Source organism: Caretta caretta, chromosome 3, assembly GCF_965140235.1.
Source record: "Caretta caretta isolate rCarCar2 chromosome 3, rCarCar1.hap1, whole genome shotgun sequence".
Classification (NCBI taxonomy): domain Eukaryota; kingdom Metazoa; phylum Chordata; order Testudines; family Cheloniidae; genus Caretta; species Caretta caretta.
Window position 1 is genome coordinate 140929832 of NC_134208.1, and position 21495 is coordinate 140951326.

Here is a 21495-nt window from a genome sequence, read left to right on the forward strand (position 1 = left end):
TATTCTTATTCAGTGTTTTGGCTCGGAAGATTAGTACATTATATCATATATTTTTTCATTCTATTAAGTGTTTTTATTCTGTTTTCTTTTTGAATAATTAAACTTTTACTTTTCTCACTCTTTTGATCTGGTATTAAATAGTTTCATGTAAAACTCACCCATCAGATATGGCAATTCAAACAACATGATAGTGAATTCAAACAGTTTGGTTATCAGAAGTTAAGAGCATGAGCTCAGTTAACTTCAGCTGAAAAATTAAGCAGTCTGTTTTCTGTTTTTTATGGTGTGAGAAGTAATAAAGATTATTTAGGAAACCTAAAAGTCCTTTCCAACGTGCTGCTCAAGAAAATAATTACAAAAAGAAGTGGTTTATCTTTTTTTTTTCTCTTCAGGTTACATACTAAAATAATAGTTAACTTTTTTAAATAAATGTCTGAAGTTCTGTTTTAATACAGACAAGATGTAGGTAATCATTATTCTTATGAAGCTGCATATCTCACATTTCCAGTGATAAATAGGCAACCAGACAGTGCAAGTCCTAACTCGGTTGAATGGGTATTTTTGGTCTTACTTTTTTACTTTTCTAATGGGTTTAGATGTACCATTTGTTTGGCTGAAACAGTATTCTAGAAGTACATTATGTGCTATTTTGGCTGTTTACATGTGGTTGGAGTGAAGTTTGTATGTTTTTGCTCAGTAAATCTTTCTGTAGCTGTCTGTCAGTTGCTGGGTTTTTTGGTTTTTTTTCCCCCCTGTTTTCAGTGAATGGGTTTAGATAGAAAAAGAGAATTTGTTTCCCTTATAGGCCAGTTACTTGTTGCACATGACTCACTTTCCTATGCTCCTGAATCTGCTATGATTATGGTTCCAGTGCCTCCAACCTTCTAACACAGTGCTACTCAAAGTGGTGGTCCACGGACTGGTGCCTGACCATGAGCCATCAGCTGCCGGTTTGCACGCACATGGGAAAAAAAAATTGCCGGTCCCCCACATCAGACAGCTTGAGAAGCACTGTTCTGACAAACTTTTTTCCTATTAGGACTCATGTGACATCTGTCTGTGTAAAGTGGGGCCCTCCTTTGTATTTATAGCCAATAACTGCCAACAATTTTCCTGTAAAAAGCTATTCAGTCTAGGCCTTTTACCTCAGTTTTTATCATAGTAATATATACCCATTTAGTATGAACGTGGTTCTTATTTTCCCTCAAATTGTGTGCTTAGCAACTATTTCCTCTTAAATTATCACTTCCTCTGTCATTGTACTATTATCTTAAACTGTTTTCTATGTCTTTTTGGCAGCTCACCCTTTAACTTTGTCTTTATTGTGGTAAGTGATTCTTTTGCTTTGCATCTCCACTAGTCCTCAAAGAACACTTGTGGTATATCTGAGTTCATGAATGTGGTGGCTTCAGCGCCTCATTATAGAGGAGGGCCTTTAAGATTCTTGTTCAACATCTGAAAAACCTCTCTCTTGTTTAGGCATGGCAAACATTGCTCATTACTTTCTCTCTTTTTTTCACTTCAACAGCTAATTGTTATCCCAGTAATTTTTTTTATCAAAGTTGATCACCATACCCTTGAATTATAGTAAGCTCTTCAGCATCATATTTTGCTTCACAGGTTGCTGACTCCAACCTTTAACTTTCTTTTTTTATTAACAAGTTGAGAACATCAGTAAAATATCTCTACAGCACCAAATATTTTATTGTTTACACTGATGCAATAAAATTCCAATATTAAAAGGTGCCCAAGAATAATCGTTTTTATTAGGAGTACTTGTGGCACCTTAGAGACTAACAAATTTATTTCCATCCGATGAAGTGAGCTGTAGCTCACCAAAGCTTATGCTCAGATAAATTTGTTAGTCTCTAAGGTGCCACAAGTACTGTTCTTTTTGCGAATACAGACTAACACGGCTGCTACTCTGAAACCGTTTTTATTAGGTTTACTCCAAATATCAAAAGTATAATCAATGTAGTATTCTGGAAAAGGAAACCTTAATACATTTTTTTTGAAGAATGGGAGACTTTAGTATGTTCTGTACTTGCACTCGCTAGGAAAAAATTGCAAGGATAATCAAGCTTCACATCTCAGGGCATAAACTGATCGTTAGTTGGTGTGTGGGAAACCTTTTCTCCTATGCTGTTTAACTTTAAACTCCTTGGGGCTGGGCCCTGTCAATCTTATCTGTCTAAAGCTCTATGCATAGCTACGAAGATAAATAATTAAAATAATTCCAAAATTGCATGGTTGGTTGTATTATGGAGCAGGGAAAGTGTGTATTCACATGTGTGCACAGTGTGATTCTGATTAGGGTTTCTGGGTGTGACTCTCATTTAAATACTAAATAACATACTTTTCTCTGAGACATCCAGTGTTGGCTGCTGTCTGCAGTAAGATACTGGACTAGATGCACCATTTGTTTATCCCATTATGGCAGTTGCTCTGCAACTATGATATTTGATCGGTAGACAATGGTTGTGTTCCTTAAGGGGCAGCTGCATATTTTTTGTAATGTGCATTGTCATGTTTGGTAGCCTCTGTGCCATTTTCCGTCATTGTCAGAGCTCCTATAAACATTGACAATCAAAGAGCTTTAATTTGGTTAGGTAATTTTTTTTTTTGAAGGTCTTATTCCAGTTTACTGTTGTACTGTAAGAATCATTTAGGTGGAAGTCTGATCTAACTAGATTTAATTTGTCCCTCTGCTAGCAGCCTCATCCCATATCTTCAGCACCATCTATTAGAAAATGATGTATCAACATAATCTTATGCACCAGAAACATATGTTCAGATTGCTTTTTCATGTTGTTTATAGTATAAAAACGGAAGAATAAAGGACACTCAAATTTTATACATGAAAATTACAGTGCTGCATACAAGCAGTTTTACCACATCATTCAGGAGATTTTTACTGAGGGCTAGATTCTGTAATTAGAGGAGTAGTCTCACTGATGTCTCATACAGTTAGTCCCACTGACATGACAAACGGGGTGAATAAACTTTTGTAGGATTAGGCACAAAACTAATATTATTTTGAATTACAATACAAAATTACCCTATTATGTTAAGTAGTAGCTCAAATACCTAATTTGCCCTCCACAGAAGTTTTCTGTTTCATTCAGATTTAAAAAACGATTCTACTTTGGCAGAAGCAGTGGAAATTTATCTAATCCTACTCCATGACATGTATCTTGTGACCCTAATGTCTTCAATTAGCTCTTCATCTCCATGTTGTTATCTAATTATACCCTTTTAGGGTTCCAATTGGAGTCATTCAGTCTAGCCTCTAGTTCTCAGTTTGCCAAGCTCTCAAGCTTTTCATGTATGGAAACAGTCACTGTAACTTGGAACTCATCAATTGTTTAAGAAACTCTGGCATGGAAATGTCTGTTACAACCCTATTGTTTCTAAAGCCTGCATTACTCCAGAGCCCTAGAAAATTGGGTATGCTGCTCCTCCCACCCTGCCTCCTGGGTGGCAAAAAAGACTAGCCAAAAACATGTGGATAGCCCTGTGCAGAGCCATTAAATAAATAAATAAAGACAAAACAAAAAAACCTCTATTTATTATGGTTGTGAGGAAAACTTTCAAAATGTGAAGTGAGTAATGGATAGAGATGCTTGTAGAGAGCTTGAAACAATAGCTCTGAGGTGTGAACTATCTCATTCATTTCACTGGGTGCCAATGCAGGATGCTTCCTGTCCCATGGAACTTAAAATCCGAGTCAGCCATACACAATACAATAGACAGACTGAATCACCCCCAAACCAATGGTAAATTTAGAGAAAGCAAGGTGAACAGATGTGAACTTACATTCCTGGATGTGAAGCAATTTCTGGAGTTATTAACTATGTTAGCCACTCATAAAATGTCTGAAGAATGATTACAGAGGGTTCTAACTACTAGTCTCGCGTCACCGTTTTAATTTGGCGCAATGTGTGAGAAAATTGGTAGAAATACTTTTCTTGCATTCCTGCCAAAGTGTCAGTGGATTGATTGGGCGAGGGGTGAGCGGAGCGCTAAATGAGAATACAGGCTGCTTGAAGGATCCCTGGATCACTTTCTTAGACTATTTAAGTAGTAGGCACTGTGCAAACTCATGGTAAGAGACTGTCCAAAAGATCTTACAATCTAAATAGACAAGGCAGACAAATGGTAGGAGAAAGTCTTTCTGCTTCAGTTTCCCAGCTGTAAAAGGGGGGTGATATTTCCTAAATTGCTTGCCTAAGACCACATAGTCTATAACAGAGCCAGCAACTAAACCGTGATCTCCTGAGTTCCAGACTAGTTGTTTTAACTGGGTCACAGCTTGACTCTGGCTTGGACCCTGCAACCTCACAGGATCCTGGGTCCAAGCCCTGGGTTAGCATGATTTATGTGTAGACCGAAAGGGCGTTAGGCTTGAGTCTGAACCTAGGGTTAAATTGCAGTGTAGACATACCCTCATTTCCATGGTAAAATAAGAAGCAATAACAATTAAAACTTTAGCTTTTCCGATGATACAAATCCCTAGGTTTTTGTGCAATTTTTTTAGGGGGTGGAGAGTGGTAATACATCTGTGGGTTTCATTTTTAACTAAAGCAGCATTAATACCCCAAACAGATTTTCATCTTTCATTCCTAAACTCTTTTTGCGTATGTTTCCTTTTTCTAGCTCTCCGAGGCTGATCTTTCGCTTTGATCACCTGATTGGGACAAAATAGTTTATTTGTGTGTTTTATTTCTTCAACAATAAATCTAACTTTCTGAAGAGACATACTCTACACTTGAATGTTAACAGGATCAAACTCTACCTGAGGCACTCATATACTTGTGTTTGTTGCGGACAGGGTCAAGTGTTTATCTCTGCTCCTTCCCTCTTCCTGTCAGGCTAGTAGTTTCACTCTATAAAAATAATGGCTGTCAGAGGCACGTCCACCTTTAAATTTCATCCTGCTTTACTAAAATGAAGCCATATGACAATGGCTTGGGTAAGGTCGGGCTGCAACATTTTTATTTATTTTATTTTTATTTTTATTATTTTTATTATTTTCATTTTTATTTATTTTTATCCCAAATACATCTTTTACAAAAACAACAAGGAGTCCTTGTAGAACCTTAGAGACTAACACATTTATTTGGGCATAAGCTTTCGTGGGCTAGAACCCACTTCATCAGATGCGTGGAGTGGAAAATACAGGACCAGGTATAAATATATGAAACGATGTGAATTGCCTTACCAAGCGTGAGGTCAGTCTAACGAGACAATTCAATTGACAGCAGGATACCAAGGGAGGAAAAATAACTTTTGAAGTGATAATGAGAGTGGCCCATTTCAGACAGTTGATAAGAAGGTGTGAGTAACAGTAGGGGAAAATTAGTATTAGGGAAATTAGGTTTAGTTTTTGTGATGACCCAACCACTCCCAGTCTTTATTCAGACACATCCCCCCCCACAAGTATATTATTACTTTCCCAAAGAAATCTAGAAAAATGTCTTAAGTTCCTGAATGATGAATGACTAGAATCCCACAGTATTAGTAGTAATATAACATTTGCAAACGTCTGAGAAATAGGTTAAGTGAAAGGACTTGGATTCTCATCTACTAAAAGATGATAGACCCATTATGGATATATATTCAGTCTGTGAAACAGCACCTAATCTGCTGTTCAGTTGCAAGCTCTGATCCTGCAAGCTGCTCTGCACGGGTAGATGCTTCCTTCCACATGGAACTAAACTGATTTCAGTGGGACCACTTGCGGGATCAGTTACACAGTTTGGTATTTTTGAAAGTTGCAGTTGAAAAAGACACATCACTTCACCTGGTTTGAATGAGGTATAAATAGAGTTTGGAGATATTTTGCAGTTCTGTATGTCTTTGAAAATCTCAAAGGACTTTGCAAACAATTTTGTAAAGTAGGTAATAGTCATGGAGAAGTAACATCCCCATCAACTGAATTGCAGCAGCTGATCTTATTTACAGCCATAGTGTACATCAGTTTAGCAGCAGAAATGAAGATGAAAAATTCTATCCTATTGAAAATGTCCGAAGAATTAAAATAAGCAGCATGTAACTGCTTGAATTGAAATTTGTTCAGGACCTCATGGGCTGACAGTTCTATACGTATAAACAGTGCTCTCGGTTTCTTTAATGACCACTAGTAGCCATTACCATTACCAAACAAAAGAATACATTAAACAGAGACAGGGTGGATTTGATTTAAATCGCTGGTCAGGAAGACTCAATGTAATCTTGGTTTTCTGCATAAAAGTGCATTCTGGTTGGTTGTTATAACTTTAATACATATTCTTCACAACTCAGAGATAGATGGAGGTTTTCATTTTTAGAAGGTAAACACTATACTTTTTTAAACAGTGATTTATTTTGAAAACTTTTCAGATTAGTTTTACAGCTATATCAGAAAATGAATGATTGTTTAGTTATTTCATTTACCAAAGGTAATTGAAGCAGATATTTATGAAGTCGTTGGGAGGTGAACTGTCTCCAACACGTTAATCATTAATATTTGGAGGATTTTCTTGCCGTACTGTATTAGGAGGAGAACATCACCGGACGGACATTTAAATTGTTTTATTTAACTAAAACAACAGTGTTAAGTATTTTGGATTTTTTTCTTCAACAGCAAACCTATTATATTTTAACAAAACAAGCATATGTCCCTCACGTCTCACAATTATTTCCAGGCTTTTTCTCCTTGTCCAGATCTGTTCCTCCCCCAACAATCTTCTATTCATTGAACTTTTTGAAACTTTGCACTTTTAGAGAGAGGCAAGGGATTAACTCTGTGTACATGGACAATAGAGCTGAGGTCTGTTGTTTTTCACCTCTATGTATGTATGTATGTATTTATTTATTTAAAAACAGTTTTGCTGTTAACAAGCATGTTATCTCTGGAGACATAAATCCACAGTTTGAGAACCGCAAAACTAAGCATCTCTGATGGTATCTTCTAGACTGAGCACTGGGTCCCATTGGGTAGATAGAAAGACTAACCTAAATCTATATAGAAGCTTGTGGAACCCCATAAAATTGGGTCCCTAATCCTTGAACTATTGGAACTCATTTACAAAACTTTTCTTAAACATTACACAAATTATATTGTCTCATACTATAGAACTAGAATTTATAATCCCTATTCCATGATGACATATCTTTGAGCCATAATGTATCTTAATTAAAACTATTTTTAGATAGGTTTGTTCCTCAAAAAGCATTTTATCAAAAAAATCCAATTTAAATAAAAAAAATCATTGATTTTTATCCACCCTGAACAGAGCTAAGGTACTATTGATAATTATATTTTTATTATTATACAGCGGAATGTAAAGATTTCAATAACCATTCTAAACCTGTCGAACAGTTGAAAAAGAAATTTCATAATAAAAAAAAAGTCTAGGTGATATTTAAAGGCCTTGAAAACACAGAAGACCATATTTTTGAAATTGCCTTGAGGTTATCTGAAAACATTTATTGTAGGGTTAAGAAGTAGTCCTGAAGTTGTCAGTACTAGATAACAGGACATCTATTCCAGTCATGTCGTCTTCACATTTTTGGCCAAGTTAAAGAGACTTGGCTCTCAAACAAGGCCAGCTTAGCGCAAAAAAAAAAAAAAAAAAAAAAGTATAGGCATTATACTAAAAAGGTACATTGAAAATGAAAGGAACATATTTATTGTGTCACAATTGTGTAATTGGATTTTGGTTCATTCTGGAATGACTTTATAAAATATTAGAAATTCTTTTCCCATTTCTTCCCAAGCACTTAGTGGAAATATCTGTTCTTAGTTAACTTTCAAGTCTGTTCAGAACTCCTTTGATACTTTTATTTAATTGCCATTGTAAATCGACAAACCAGTTTGCTGAGCTTTAAGATAATTTTTAACAGTTCTGTTGAATAATGCTTTATCTTGTGGCTGTCATTAGAATCCCCAACACTCTACTTAGGGACTGATCCTGCACATTGTATCCAGCGTAGCTCTTAAGACTATGAACGGTCTTGTTGAACTCAATGAGGTTGTTCATGGTAGTAAGTGTTTGCAGATTCAAGTCTATAATTAGTAACTGAGGCCTTTTCTACCCTGGGGATTTCAGTCAGTAGCCAAACACTGGTGTATCTGCACCAGTGTAGCCCCCTATTGTGGATAGGTACATTGCCATTTGTACTAGTGTGGTTAATGTCTGCTTAAAACAGATAAACTGTACTACTGTAAATTGTGGTTTACAGTGGCTCTGCCTGTCTGTCAAGCAGTTCCTGGTAGCTACTCACCAAAGGTAGAAATGAGGTTAAATCCTTAATTCAGGCAAAGGCTGAATATATTTCACCCTACTATCTTTGTACAGAGTTAAAATACTGGTTCTGTAAATTAATCTAGATTTGAGTTGCTTTTTCATCAGAAAGGAAAGACTCTTTGTTTCTGATGGCTAATACATGCTATTGTTCGCAGACCGTGCTAGTAAAAGTATCCATCAACTGAAATATGTCTTGGGGGAAGAAGATCCCACAGTGGGAGAAAGTGAAGTTGCATTTGAGCAGTCCTCCACAAGTAATGATGAGAGTGGGGAAACAGCCTGGCAGGAACTGCAACACAGTCATGCAGGTAAATGATATTCTGGGGCAGTTAGTCTCAGAACTGCAGAGCAAAATTATTGTATGATTTCCATCAAGTCTGATTGTTAATCAGTAGTTTAATTTTGTTTCTTAGTTAATCAGCTTAAAGCTTTATTGCGAGAGCAAGGAGGACTAGAAAGTGAAGTATCTCCATCAAGGAGGAGGAAGATGTCATCCTCAGTATGTATTTACTCCTAGTTTCTTCATGTAACTTTGAATGAGTAATAACTTGTCCCAACAGGCATGTTATCTGCTATCCATGAAGAATAAGAGGCCCCAAATCTCCCTAATCATCCTATGGGGGGTGTTGGCTACTTCTCAGTAGAGAGAGAGTATTTGTGAGTAATTGTGAGTAATTCTCCTTTGTAAATCTCTTTGAGAACTAAAGATAGGAAAAGCACTATAGGAGCTATTAATTTATTGTGACCACAGTAGAAGAGCCACAAATCTCTTCCTATGGAATCCAGGCCTTCACATCCCCTCGGCAGTACAGATGGCACCCATGTGTGTATTGGCTCCCTCATCTTGGCTGCTCCTTTCTCCACCGGAAGTTAGCTCTTTGTTTTGGAAATGAAGTCTGCGTAGAGTGTTTTGCCAGTGAGGATGGTTCCATAAGGGCAGGTGATGAAGGGATCCTACTTTCCTTTTTGGCTACTTACTGCAGCCTTGAGGTTCTGATGGTGGTGTACCCTTTGCCTTTTGTACAATTGCTCTTTGATCCATGTAACAGCAAACTCGATAGCTCTGCACCAAAATTCTGCTGCTTAGGGACACAAAAGAGGTTTGCTGTGGAAATGAGCTTTTTGGTGTAGGAAGATCATGCCCTGTGGAATCTCCTCACATCCATCCCTCTTGAAGTGGAACTGCACTCTGCACTGGGATATATGGAAAGCCTTTCACCTCTATGGGGCCCGTTCAAATCAGTTATTACTATCTGATGCTTGTTCAGTATCAAAGATTAAATGAATTTGGTGACAGTTCTACCCTCTGACAGCCTCCAGTGACTACCCTAACCTTATGCATGCTAAACAGTCAAAATAATAAAAAAAAACCCATTCACTCCTGGAAGTGATCTCTCTATGTCAGGATTGAGGCATGGTGATAGGATAATGTGTTGAATCCTGCACAAATGCTGCCTGTTGCTTGCCACTGCGTTGTGGATAAATAAAGAACTTCAGTCTTTAGCCTGGTACCTTTCCTAACCACTATATTCACACACAATTACTTTCAATATTTAAAAACATGGATAATGTTTCAATGACTTTTAGTTTCATTTTATTTCTCTCACATAAAAGTCTTGGTATTTCATATGAGTTTGTCAAACTTCTTGTTATGAGCTCAGTATTTTAATCTGCTCCCCAGCTTATGTGGCACAGTGTTCATAAAAATAAATAGGAATTTTGCTGTATTAAGTAAGGTTATCTTAAAAAATGCAAACACATTGCTTAATAATATGTATTAGTCCTGTCAAAAGACACGAAAAATGTTCTTAATAAAGAAGTTTCGCTGATAATGACAGTTTTATCAGAAATATTAATATTTTCAGTTGTCTTTTCTTCCCTCTGTCAAAGGAGATGATGATTTTGGAAGAAAGTCAAATTATTCACTGAATAAAATTAGATTGAATTGGTGTGCTTTTAGAAAATCTGTAGCTCATCCTTTCCTTTTAGTGAATCCGTTTTTTTGCTGCATTGAATTCCTGTTAAAGTTTCTCATGTTAGATGTTAGTACTATTTTTCACGTAATGAAGAAAACGATTAAAATGTAGATAGTTCTTCTTCGAGTGCTTGTTCACGTCCATTCCACATTTGGCGTGCGTGCGCTGCATGCAAGAGCATGGGCAACTTTTTCCCTTAGCGGCTCCCGTCGGGCCAGTGGGCCCCCCCGAGTGGTGCCACTGCGCCCCGCATGTATACCCCCACTGGCCTGACCCCCTCCAGTTCCTTCTTACCGTCCGTGGCGGCGGTGGAACAACCTCTCTCTCTCTGTCTCTGTCTCTCTCTCTCTCTCTCTCGTAGAACAGCAGTCTCTTAGCCTTTAGAGTAGCTGTTAGCAGTTCGTTTACATATAGATTGTGAACACTTAAGTGATTAGGGGCTTGGAGGCCTCCAGCACTGGCCACGGGGCATGCCGCAGGCCCACGGCTCCAAGGCTTGCGCTAGGGGCCGCAAACCTATGCCAGTTAGTGACCCCCACGACTCGTGTCTACTTTGCCTTGGGGATGGACATCAAACTGAAAGGTGTAGGATTTGCAAGGCGTTCAAGCCAAGGACAAGGAAAGAAAGAGACTTTCGCCTAAAGCAACTGTTGATGGAGGCCTCATTGCAGTCTCTGGGCCCGGAGTGCCTGACGCCAGCTCAGGCTTCCTCCGTGCGTAGTGCCCCAGAGCCATTGGGAGACCCAGCACCAGCGAAGCACTGTAAACTGTCGGCCCCGGAACGCCAGGCTAGGCCCCGGCACCAATCGTCCTCCCTGGTGCGACCACCGGCGCAGCCTAAAGGAAGGCGTGGTCATTCCCCACACAGGAGACTGGCGCCTCCCAAGGCACCGATCACCGACAAGAGCGGGAAGGCCACGGTACCGGTGCTGACACAGGTGGTCCCGGCGGCACAAGCCCCACCGAGCCCAGACCTAAGTGAGCTCAGTGCGGATGATGGGCTCGAGGGCCTAATGGATCAGTCCTCTACGCCTGGCACCTTTTGAGGCCGCAAAGGACCTCATCGAGCTGTCAGTGACGAGCCCTCTCCCATATGGGGAGAACCCTCCAGCACCCATGCCTCGGGCGCTGTCGAGGGGTAAGCTGGCAATGGTGTGCCGCTCGAAGACACCGTCCCAGCACTGCTCCTGGAGTTGGTCCCAGTCGAGCTCTGATTCCGCAGACTCACACTTGCCAACGGCCCAGAAGGAGGTTGCGGCACCGGCAGCGGGTCAATGCAAAGAAGCCAGGAAGGGCACACCGCTCTCCGGCACCGCCCAGAGACCAGCACCAGGAGGAGTTGAGACGGCCCGCACCAGAGGTCTCCTGCAGGCGGTCCCGGTCCAGGGAATACTGGTCCCGGTCCCGGTCCCGCTCAGCCGGGAGCCACTCATTCTCCCGCCGGTGCAGATAGTTAGTACCGCCATGGCCTTCACAATCGGCATCGCCGCAGTCCGGCGCCGGCTCTGGCCGCTATAGCTAATCTCACCGGGGCCCGGACAGCAGGGACCCTCAGGGGAGCTGGCAACTTTAATGGGGGCCGCCAGGCCATTGGCCCTTCTGGGCCTATCAGGAGCCCCAAGGGGCCCCGTCCAGGGCAAGTTACTCGATGCAGCGGTCCCGCTCCCCTCACCGACGCCAGACAGTGCCGGAGGCAACAGTATCCACGCAGGACGGCGGGCGGCTTCTCCACCCCAACCTGCAGTCACTGCACCTGACGGCGTGGAGGATCTGTGGCTAAACGCCCTTGAGAGCCAGTGCTCCCTTCCTGTGCAGCCTATATGGCCAAGTGGAAAAGGTTCTCATGTGAACCCCAACAGGTGCAGCCGGGCCAGGCCCCGGTGCAGGCCATTCTGGAGTACCTCCTGCACCTCAAGCAGCAAGGGCTAGCTCCGTCCTCACTCGGAGTGCACCTGGCAGCCATCTCCGCCTTCCATCCAGGGTTCTCAGGGGGGCTTGGTGTTTTCCCACCCAGTGGTGGAGCAGTTCTCAAAGGGTTGGAGAGGGTGTTCCTGTACTCCCGCCCCCAGTCCCTCCATGGAACCTTAACCTGGTCCTTTCTAAACTCATGGGACCCCCTTTTGAGCCCCTCGCTACCTGTTCTCTCCTCCACCTTTCCTGGAAGGTGGCATTTCTGGTTGCCATTACCTCGGCCAGAAGGGTGTCCGAACTGAGGGCCCTCACCTCTGAGCCACCATACACAGTATTTCACAAGGACAAGGTGCAGCTCCGGCCGCACACCAAATTCTTCCCTAAGGTGGTGTCCCAATTCCATCTGGGCCAGGACATTTGTCTGCTGGTGTTCTTCCCGAAACCCCATACGGACCCAAGTCACCGCAGCTTGCACACCTTGGACGTGCGTCGAGCGCTGGCATTCTATTTGGAGCGCACCAAGCCCTTTCGCAAATCCGCACAGCTGTTTGTGGCTGTGACCGAGAGGTTACAAGGCCTCCCAGTGCCGGCGCAGCGGATTTCGTCTTGGATTACAAGCTGCATCTGGGCTTGCTATGAGCTCACAGGTGTTCTGGCCCCAGCGGTCACGGCCCACTCAACCAGGGCGCAGACGACTTCCACGGTGTTCCTGGCACAGGTCCCGATCCAGGAGATCTGCAGAGCAGCCACCTGGTCATCAGTGCACACCTTCACGATCCACTATGTGGTCAACCAGCAGGCCTGAGAGGACGTGGCAGTTGGCAGAGCGGTCCTCCGAGCAGTTGTTCCGTGACTCCTACCCTCTTCCAGAGGTAAGCTTGTAATTCACCTAATGTGGAATGGACGTGAACAAGCACTCGAAGAAAAAACGGTTACTTACTTTCTCGTAACTGTTGTTCTTCAAGATGTGTTGTTCACGTCCATTCCACCACCCACCCTCCTACCCCTCTGTTGGAGTCACCAGCAAGAAGGAACTGGAGGGGGTTGGGCCGGCGGGGGTATATATGCGGGGCGCGGTGGTGCCACTCCGGGGGCCCACCGGCCTGCTGGGAGCCGCTAAGGGAAAAAGTTTCTGATGCTTGTGCACGTGGTGCGCGCACACCTAATGTGGAATGGACATGAACAACACATCTGGAAGAACAACAGTTACGAGAAAGTAAGTAACCTTTTTTTTCCATTTTCAAACACTTTGTTGTGCATTGTTACAGAGATGCAAATGCAGCTGTCAAATCAAAGGTATTTATTGTACTTTCACAAAAAGTAGTTCATTATCTAGGCTTTTTGAAAAGAAGAGTAAGGAAATTTAGTTCTGAAACCAATGGCATATTTCAGTTCAGTGATATTTTAATAAGTAACTGTCATAAATTTTGTTACAATTTGAGTGTCAATTTTTAAATCTCAGAAATTGGGATTTTATTTGTTAGAGAAGTTAAGGAAAGGTTACTCACCAAAAAAACAAAAACCGACCCCCAAACTTAGAGGCCTTTTAAAAGTCGTCATAACTTAGCTCAGGGGTAGGCAACCTATCGAACGCATGCTGATTTTCAGTGGCTCTCTCACTGCCCGGGTCCTGGCACCGGTCTGGGGGGCTTTGCATTTTAATTTAATTTTAAATGAAGCTTCTTAAACATTTTAAAAACCTTATTTACTTTACATACAACAATAGTTTAGTTATATATTAAAGACTTATAGAAAGACCTTCTAAAAATGTTAAAATGTATTACTGACATGAGAAACCTTAAATTAGAGTGAATAAATGAAGACGCGGCGCACCACTTCTGAAAGGTTGCCGACCCCTGAGTCTTAGCTTGATGAACAGATTTCTTTACATTCTCAGTTAATTTATATTGTACTCTTAAGAATAAGTGCTGTAAGATTAGATTCATATGTAATAATGGAGCCCTAGGATGCATCAGGAGAGGTATTTCCGATGGAGACAAGGAAGTATTCGTACCATTACAAGGCACTGGTGAGACCTCGTTTGGAATACTGTGTGTAGTTCTGGTCTCCCACGTTTAAGAAAGATGAATTCAAACTGGAACAAGTGCAGAGCAGGGCTACTAGGATGATCCGAAGAAAGGAAAACCTATCTTTTTTTAGTCTCCTCTCATGAGCTTGGCTTGTTTAGGCTAACCAACAGAAGTCTGAGAGGAGATATGATTGCTCTCTCTAATACATCAGAGGGATAGGAGTTATTTAAGATAAGCACCAATGTGGACACAAGAACAAATGGTTATAAATTGGCCATCAACAAGTTTAGGCTTGAAATTAGGCGAAGGTTTCTTATCAGAAGAGTGAAGTTCTAGAACAGCCTTCCAAGGGGAACAGTGGGTCTGTTAAAAATAATAATAATAAAAAAAAAAACGCCAACCCCCCCCCCAACTTTCTGTGATACAAAAATTAGAAGAGAAAAATTCTGATTATAAAATATTTATTATGCTTAATTTACTTATTTTTCCCCCAGAGAACTTCAAATGCTGCAGATCAGAATTTGCCTACTCTTTGTGATCTTGTTCCGATCATTAATGATCAGTCCCAGTACATTCACCACTTAGAAGCTGAAGTGAAGTTTTGCAAGGTATGCAACCTGCTTCACCCATTAAGATCCTACGATCCCACAAGTCTCATGCTCATGGAATTTTCATTGAGTTTATTAAGAGTTCTATGTGCAAAGTGCTTACAGGCTCAGACCTTGAGATTCTAAATACCACACAAGCCAAAATTGAAGTAAATACAGTTAGAATGTACTGTGTCCTCACATACATCATCACATCTGTATAGTTCTTAAAATCCATCTCATGAGGAGCCTTCTTTTCTTGATAAAATGTGTCTGAAATAGACAGCTGTGTATCTACTTATTTAAATGAAACAGTTGTATAACTTTTCCCACTCAAATAACCATTTAACCAGCATTAAGGTGCAAATTAGACTATTATCAAACATGCTTATTATGCCTATGACAGGGTTAAAAAAGAACAAGTCTTTTGCTAATATCTTAAGAAATATATATGCATGAATATACAGTATATGCAAAAATTTTACATGAAACTTTTTGTTACTGAAAAAGGCAAATTTGGAACAACCAAAACATTTCACAAATTTGTGTTGAATTGGTGCAACTGGTGATTATTATTTTTTTGTTTTTGGCCAAAATGGTTGTTTAAAAAAAAATTAGAAATGTCAAAACAAACACAGTTTTTTAAAATTATCAAAACAAAACATTTCAATTTTGGGTGGGCTACATTCACCAGGAGATTTAGGCCACATTCACAAAAACAGATGTGGAGGTGGTGGGTGGGAATTGACTCAAGTTAAAATCCCCACTTTGTACAAAATGTTTGAATAGTCATTGGGTCAAAGAGAGAGTGAGAGAGAGACGATAGGCCAGTGGTTAGGGAACTCACCTGGGACACCTTGGTTCCAGTCTCTGCTCCAATTAATATATCAGTGTTTAAACCAAGTAGAACAGCTTCGACAGGAGAGATTGAGAGAGGCTCACCCCAGAATAGCCCCATAGCCTGGTGGTTAGTTTACTCACCTGGAAAGAAGTAACCTGGGCTCAAATCCCTGCTCCAGAGCAGCAATTCAAACCTGGGTTTTCCATGTCTCAGGTGAGAACCCTCACCACTGGGCTATTAGATATAAGAGGGGACGTTGCTGCCTCCTCTGTTTTTTGTGACTGTAGCCATTCATTTCCTTTGCTGTTATTAAAAATACCTGAAGCTGTTCATTTTGGGCTGAGTGAAACATTTTGTTTGATCTGAAAAAGTATTTTGGTTCAACCCAAACTGAATCTTTTTCAATTTTTTGGAACTGCAAGCAAATAAAAAAAATCAGTTATTTATGCAACTCTGCTTGTGACATCAAGATGTATTTAAATAGTCATAGCTGTATCTAGGAGTTGTCTATGTACAGTATTTGTATTCGGTTTCCTAGGAGGAGTTGTCTGGGATGAAAGATCGGATACGAGTAGTTGTGCTGGAAAATGAGAAACTCCACGAGGAAATGAAATCTCTAACTGTAGAGCAGACGTTGAGAGAACAAACTCTTTTGGATGCTTCAGTAAGTTTGATATTTTTTTATTAAGGGTCGGTAAGCTGGTTCATTTGAAATAAAAACTGTCCAAACTGTCACTCTGTTCTCAAACTAAACCTTAGGCAAACCTTTATGAAAATTTGAAAAATGCTGGATTAGAGATTCTAACATTATATAACATTCGCAGTAGTTAATATTTTTACTTAAACCACTATTGTGATTAAATTCTGAAGCATTACCATTGTATTTCAGGCAAATGCTCGGAACTCCTGGACTGTAGGAGGTGATGACTCTTATTTATGTCAACCTGTGAAGTCCTCACCATCACATAATAAAGAACAGGTCTTGGCCACAACAGCCACTGCAGAAACAGAAAAATGGCAGTTAGAATTGGTTGGTATTGAAATAATTTCTTTGCGGTGTCATATCATGGCTAAAGATTTTAGCGCTTCTCTTTCTTGGTGGCATTTTTTAGGATTAATTTCTTGACAGTTTTGGAGGAGGAGATTTGATTGATTGAACCCCTAGTCTTCTGAGGTCAATATCTATCCCTTGAAGCGCATGTTCTTAGTGTCCTAAGATAATTAATTTTATTGTCCCTTTAGACAGTGGTGATAGGTAGGCTGTTTTGTGTAAATCTCAGCATGTCAAGGTGGAGCTGGGGTAGACGGCACATGTCTGGTATAGCGCGGCAGTACACAGCGTTGTGGAGATTCTAGACAATACTGATGGCTGTAGGCAGCTGAGAGCTGGCTACTGTAACTTAGGCAGCCGTCTGGTACTGTGGGTCGCTGCAGTCTCCGGAGCAGCCCAACATCCAGATGGTGCTAAATTGGCTTCATCTCTTCTTAATCCCCATCCCTTGGGTTGCAATTTCTGTGTTGTGCCTCTCAGAGATGCAGCACAGAAGACCCATAGTATCTTGGAGATACTCCATTTGGGAGAGTCCTCACCCTGTCATCTCAACTTGACAATGTATTTTTCACTTCCTAACCTAAACTGGTGGTGGTGTATTGCTGTCACTGCTATTTACTTCATTCTACCTAACTGTGTGTGTATGAACTATGTAGTTTTAAAGGAGATTTGGGTGCTTCAAGATTATTACTCCTAATCACTCATTTATGACAAGAAAATACTATATATAAAAGATTATTTTCATTGATGCCTCTGTCTGCAGAGCCAGAAATCTTTGTGATGACATCTAAGCTCCCAGCATCTTAAATCCTGTGGCAGTTCAAGTCTCCATAGTAGTTGCCTCTTTTCTTTCCTCTTATTTGCCCATTTGTGACATGTTTGTGTATTGGTTGATCATTCATGGTGAAAGAAAGGAGAGATTCTGTGTAAGGGATTGCTATGGCCCCACATCACCATGCCGTTTAACCACTGCTAGGACATTTGAAGCTATTTAACCACTGCAGGTACATCTTTTTCATGTTCAGCTTTTTAGAAAGCAATAGGACTAAATACTGAATAACTCATGTTGTGGTAATGAGAGAGTTTACCAGGTTCTTCATAATGGCCCCAAATCTTCTCTATTTAGGAGTATTTCTGTTGACTTCTGTGGGAGCAAAGGCAGGCCTGTCATAGGGTGATTGGCCCCTTTAAGGGAAAATGGGGTCTCAGCTCTAAACTTGACAAGATCAGATCACTTTCCCAGGTGGGTAATAATGGATGAGAACATGTGATTAACTCAGGCCAGGCATGGTGAGCTAAGGTAGGAAGGGACAAACTCCTGGGGAAAGGCAGTTCAATTGGGCGCTAAGACGGGGGGAGTGTCAGGACAGAAGTCCTGGGAAGGTGTATCTGGCCTGAGATGAGTGCTGCAAGTAATAAAGGGACTGTTTGAACTGAACCCTGCTTCGGAGTCTCCTGAGTCAGAGAGACACTGAAATAGGGTTGGGGCCTGGAGGGCTAGTGTGTGGAAGGACTAAAAAAAATTGACCCTAGAAGGGGAGTGTTTTTAATTACCAGTGGATTATGGAGTTTTTACGGGGCCCTGAATAGAGGGGGAAATGAAGGCAGGCTGCTGCCCCAGGCCACAAACAGGCACTTTGACAGTGGCTCACCCTGTTATGAGGCCCGATTGGTCAGATCATCAACCTGTATAAACCATAGTAGCTCAACTGAAATCAATGGCTCTGTGGCAATTTACACTAGCTTAGGATATGGCTTGATGTGTAGAAATAAGTAAGCATCAGTGTGAGAGTTCATTATCTAAGCTTTTTGAAAAGAAGAGTGTCAAGATTCCTTCCCCACTCTGAACTCTAGGGTACAGATGTGGGGACCTGCATGAAACCCTCCTAAGCTTACTTTTACCGGCTTAGGTTAAAACTTCCCCAAGGTACAGACTATTTTACCCTTGGACTTGGACTTCCACTGCCACCACCAAACTTTATCTGGGTTCCTGAAAAAACGTAGTTTGGAAACGTCTTTCCCCCCAAAATCCTCCCAACCTTTGCACCCCACTTCCTGGGGAAGGTTTGGTAAAAATCCTCACCAATTTGCATAGGTGACCACAGACCCAAACCCTTGGATCTTAGAACAATGAAAAAGCGTTTTCAGTTTTCTTACAAGAAGACTTTTAATAGAAGTAAAAAAAAGAATCACCTCTGTAAAATCAGGATGGTGAATACCTTACAGGGTAATTAGATTCAAAATATAGAGAATCCCTCTAGGCAAAACCTTAAGTTACAAAAAAGACACACAGACAGGAATATTCATTCTATTCAGCACAGCTATTTTCTCAGCCATTTAAAGAAATCATAATCTAACACATACCTAGCTAGATTACTTACTAAGTTCTAAGACTCCATTCCTTTTCTGTCTCCGGCAAAAGCATCACACAGACAGACACAGACCCTTTGTTTTTTCTCCCTCCTCCCAGCTTTTGAAAGTATCTTGTCTCCTCATTGGTCATTTTGGTCAGGTGCCAGCGAGGTTACCTTTAGCTTCTTAACCCTTTACAGGTGAGAGGATTTTTCCTCTGGCCAGGAGGGATTTTAAAGGGGTTTACCCTTCCCTTTATATTTATAACAAAGAGTAAGGAAAGTTAGTTCTGAAACCAATGGTTTGGGTTGAAAATTTTTGATCTTCAGGGGAAATTAGTGAATATAGCAAATTTTTGGATTTATCTATAAAGCGCTAAGAGGAGATAATTGTGAGGAAAGAGGAAGACTCATACCGTTTTCTTTCATCTTTTTTTAAAGGAGAAACTAAAACTTCTTTATCAAGAAAGGACTGATACACTTGAAGCTCAAGTACGGTCTCTAAGGTAAATTGAAATGGCCATTTTTTCCTTTAAATAATTTGTAAATAACACAAGTGTTTTCAATGGTTTGCACTCTTGTTGAAAATGAAATTTAAAAAAGTAATCAGGCACATGTGACAATTAAACATTTACATTTTCTAATATAAACAGTTCTTTCTGAAATATAATTAAAAACACGATTTTAAAACAAGTTAATTACATGACACTTATGGAAAAGATTTGTCAAATTTAATAAGGATAAAGCCAATATTAAAAAATCATATAGAGATTTACTAGAGAATAGGATCCTTTCTTTAGACTTTCTGGCTTTTGTAGCATAGTTCTCTTGAAGAAATAAAACTGTTCAAATTTTGTAAGCTGATAAAAAAAATAAAAATAAATGTGTAGAAAAGTTATACATTTTCTATTAAATTCAATAGGGCTATCCCATAATAGAAATCTTATGCCACAAGTTTCAGATCTTAAATGGATTGTGTCAATTAACTTAATCCACAGAATTAAAATGTGGTCTCTTTAGAAAGTGTCTTACTGGTAAAGAGGCTAAATTTAAATATACACCCTGCAATGCTGGAAACCTGAATGTAGGACATAGGAAAGGGACCTTCTCAGTCATTAAGTCCAGGCACCTGCTATAGAACAGCTTGATAAATTTATGAACGGGGCTACCTATCTTAGAACTAGTTAGGGTGTTTGCCCCGCTACTGCTGTTGTGGGGGGCTGTTCAAGAACCTCACACTTCCGATGGTCAGAAATCGTCCTCTAATGGCCAGTTTATACCCACTTTTTGTTTCACACCATTGTCTTTTAGCTTAAACAGCTCTTATCCCTCCTTGTTGGTTACCCCCCCAATGTATTTATAGAGAATAATCCTATCTACTGTCAGCCTTCTTTTTGCTAGGCTAAACAAATAAAGCTCTTCCAGTTCCTTTCATCACATAGGTCCTTCATTTCCCTGATCATCCTGGTAGTCCTTATCTGCCTCTGCTCCAGTTTGAATGAATCTTTCTTGAAGATGGGTGACCAGAATTGTATACAGTATTCCAGATGAGTTCGTATCAGTGCCTTGTACAATGGCATTAATACTTCTCTATCTCTACTGGAAATAACTCACCTAATACATCCTAGGATCAGATTTTTTTTTTTTTTTTTTCATGACTGAATCACATTAGTGGCTCATAATCATCCTGTGATCGACTAATACATCCCCAGGTCTGTCTTCTCCTCTGTTGTTTCCAAACGATGAGCCCCCCAGCTTATAGCAGAGCCCCCCAGCTTATAGCAGAAATGCTTATTAGTCATTAAGTGCATGACCTTAGTACAGTACTATTAAATTTCACTACATTCTATTACTCCTCCTCCAGGAGTACTAGTAGTATGCAACCAATTCTTCCTGTATAGTATTCTGATCCTCCTCTATATTGACGATGCCTCCCAACTTTGCATAATCAGCAAATTTAATTAGTACACTCCTTTCTGTGCCAAGGTCATTAATCGAAAATATTGAATCAGATCAGTCCCAAGACCGATCCTTGAGAGAACTACACTAGTAACATTCGACCAGCCCAATAGTTCTCCTTTTCAGCACAACCCTTTGTCATTTCCACTTTAGCCAGTTCCTTGTTCACCTTACAATTCTTGTACTAATCCCCATATTCTCCATCTTAAATGATGACTGAATAGTAAACGTAACAGCTAGTTGAGCTAGTACAGTGAATGATCTTGAAGTGCAAAACATGCACAAACACCAGAGTCAAAGATAAATCTGTTTTCAAATTCTTTGAAAGCTTCAGCCAGTGGAGAATGCAGCCACCTGCTTAATGATGATTCTCACTGGGGACTTGATCTTGCAAGGTGCTGAGGACACTGACCCTGCTTCAGCAAAGCACGCAAACATTTGCTTAACTGTATGTAGATGAGTAGTTGCATTGAATTCTATGGGGCAATTCAAATGCTT

The 21495-nt window shown here is 40.5% G+C and overlaps 1 protein-coding gene across 8 annotated transcripts in view; it reads left to right on the top strand.

Annotated features, from left to right (window-relative positions):
- SDCCAG8 (SHH signaling and ciliogenesis regulator SDCCAG8) overlaps nt 1–21495 on the top strand; it is a 156942-nt gene that overhangs the window by 4703 nt on the left and 130744 nt on the right. For 7 of the 8 annotated variants that reach the window (XM_048843714.2, XM_048843713.2, XM_048843722.2 and 4 more), the window contains 6 exons: nt 8447–8599; nt 8705–8790; nt 14703–14816; nt 16175–16300; nt 16526–16666; nt 19480–19544. In XM_048843714.2, the coding sequence (XP_048699671.1) occupies nt 8447–8599; nt 8705–8790; nt 14703–14816; nt 16175–16300; nt 16526–16666; nt 19480–19544 (685 nt within the window). The remainder of the gene's footprint in view (nt 1–8446; nt 8600–8704; nt 8791–14702; nt 14817–16174; nt 16301–16525; nt 16667–19479; nt 19545–21495) is intronic. The other variant, XM_048843717.2, reaches the window with a different exon arrangement.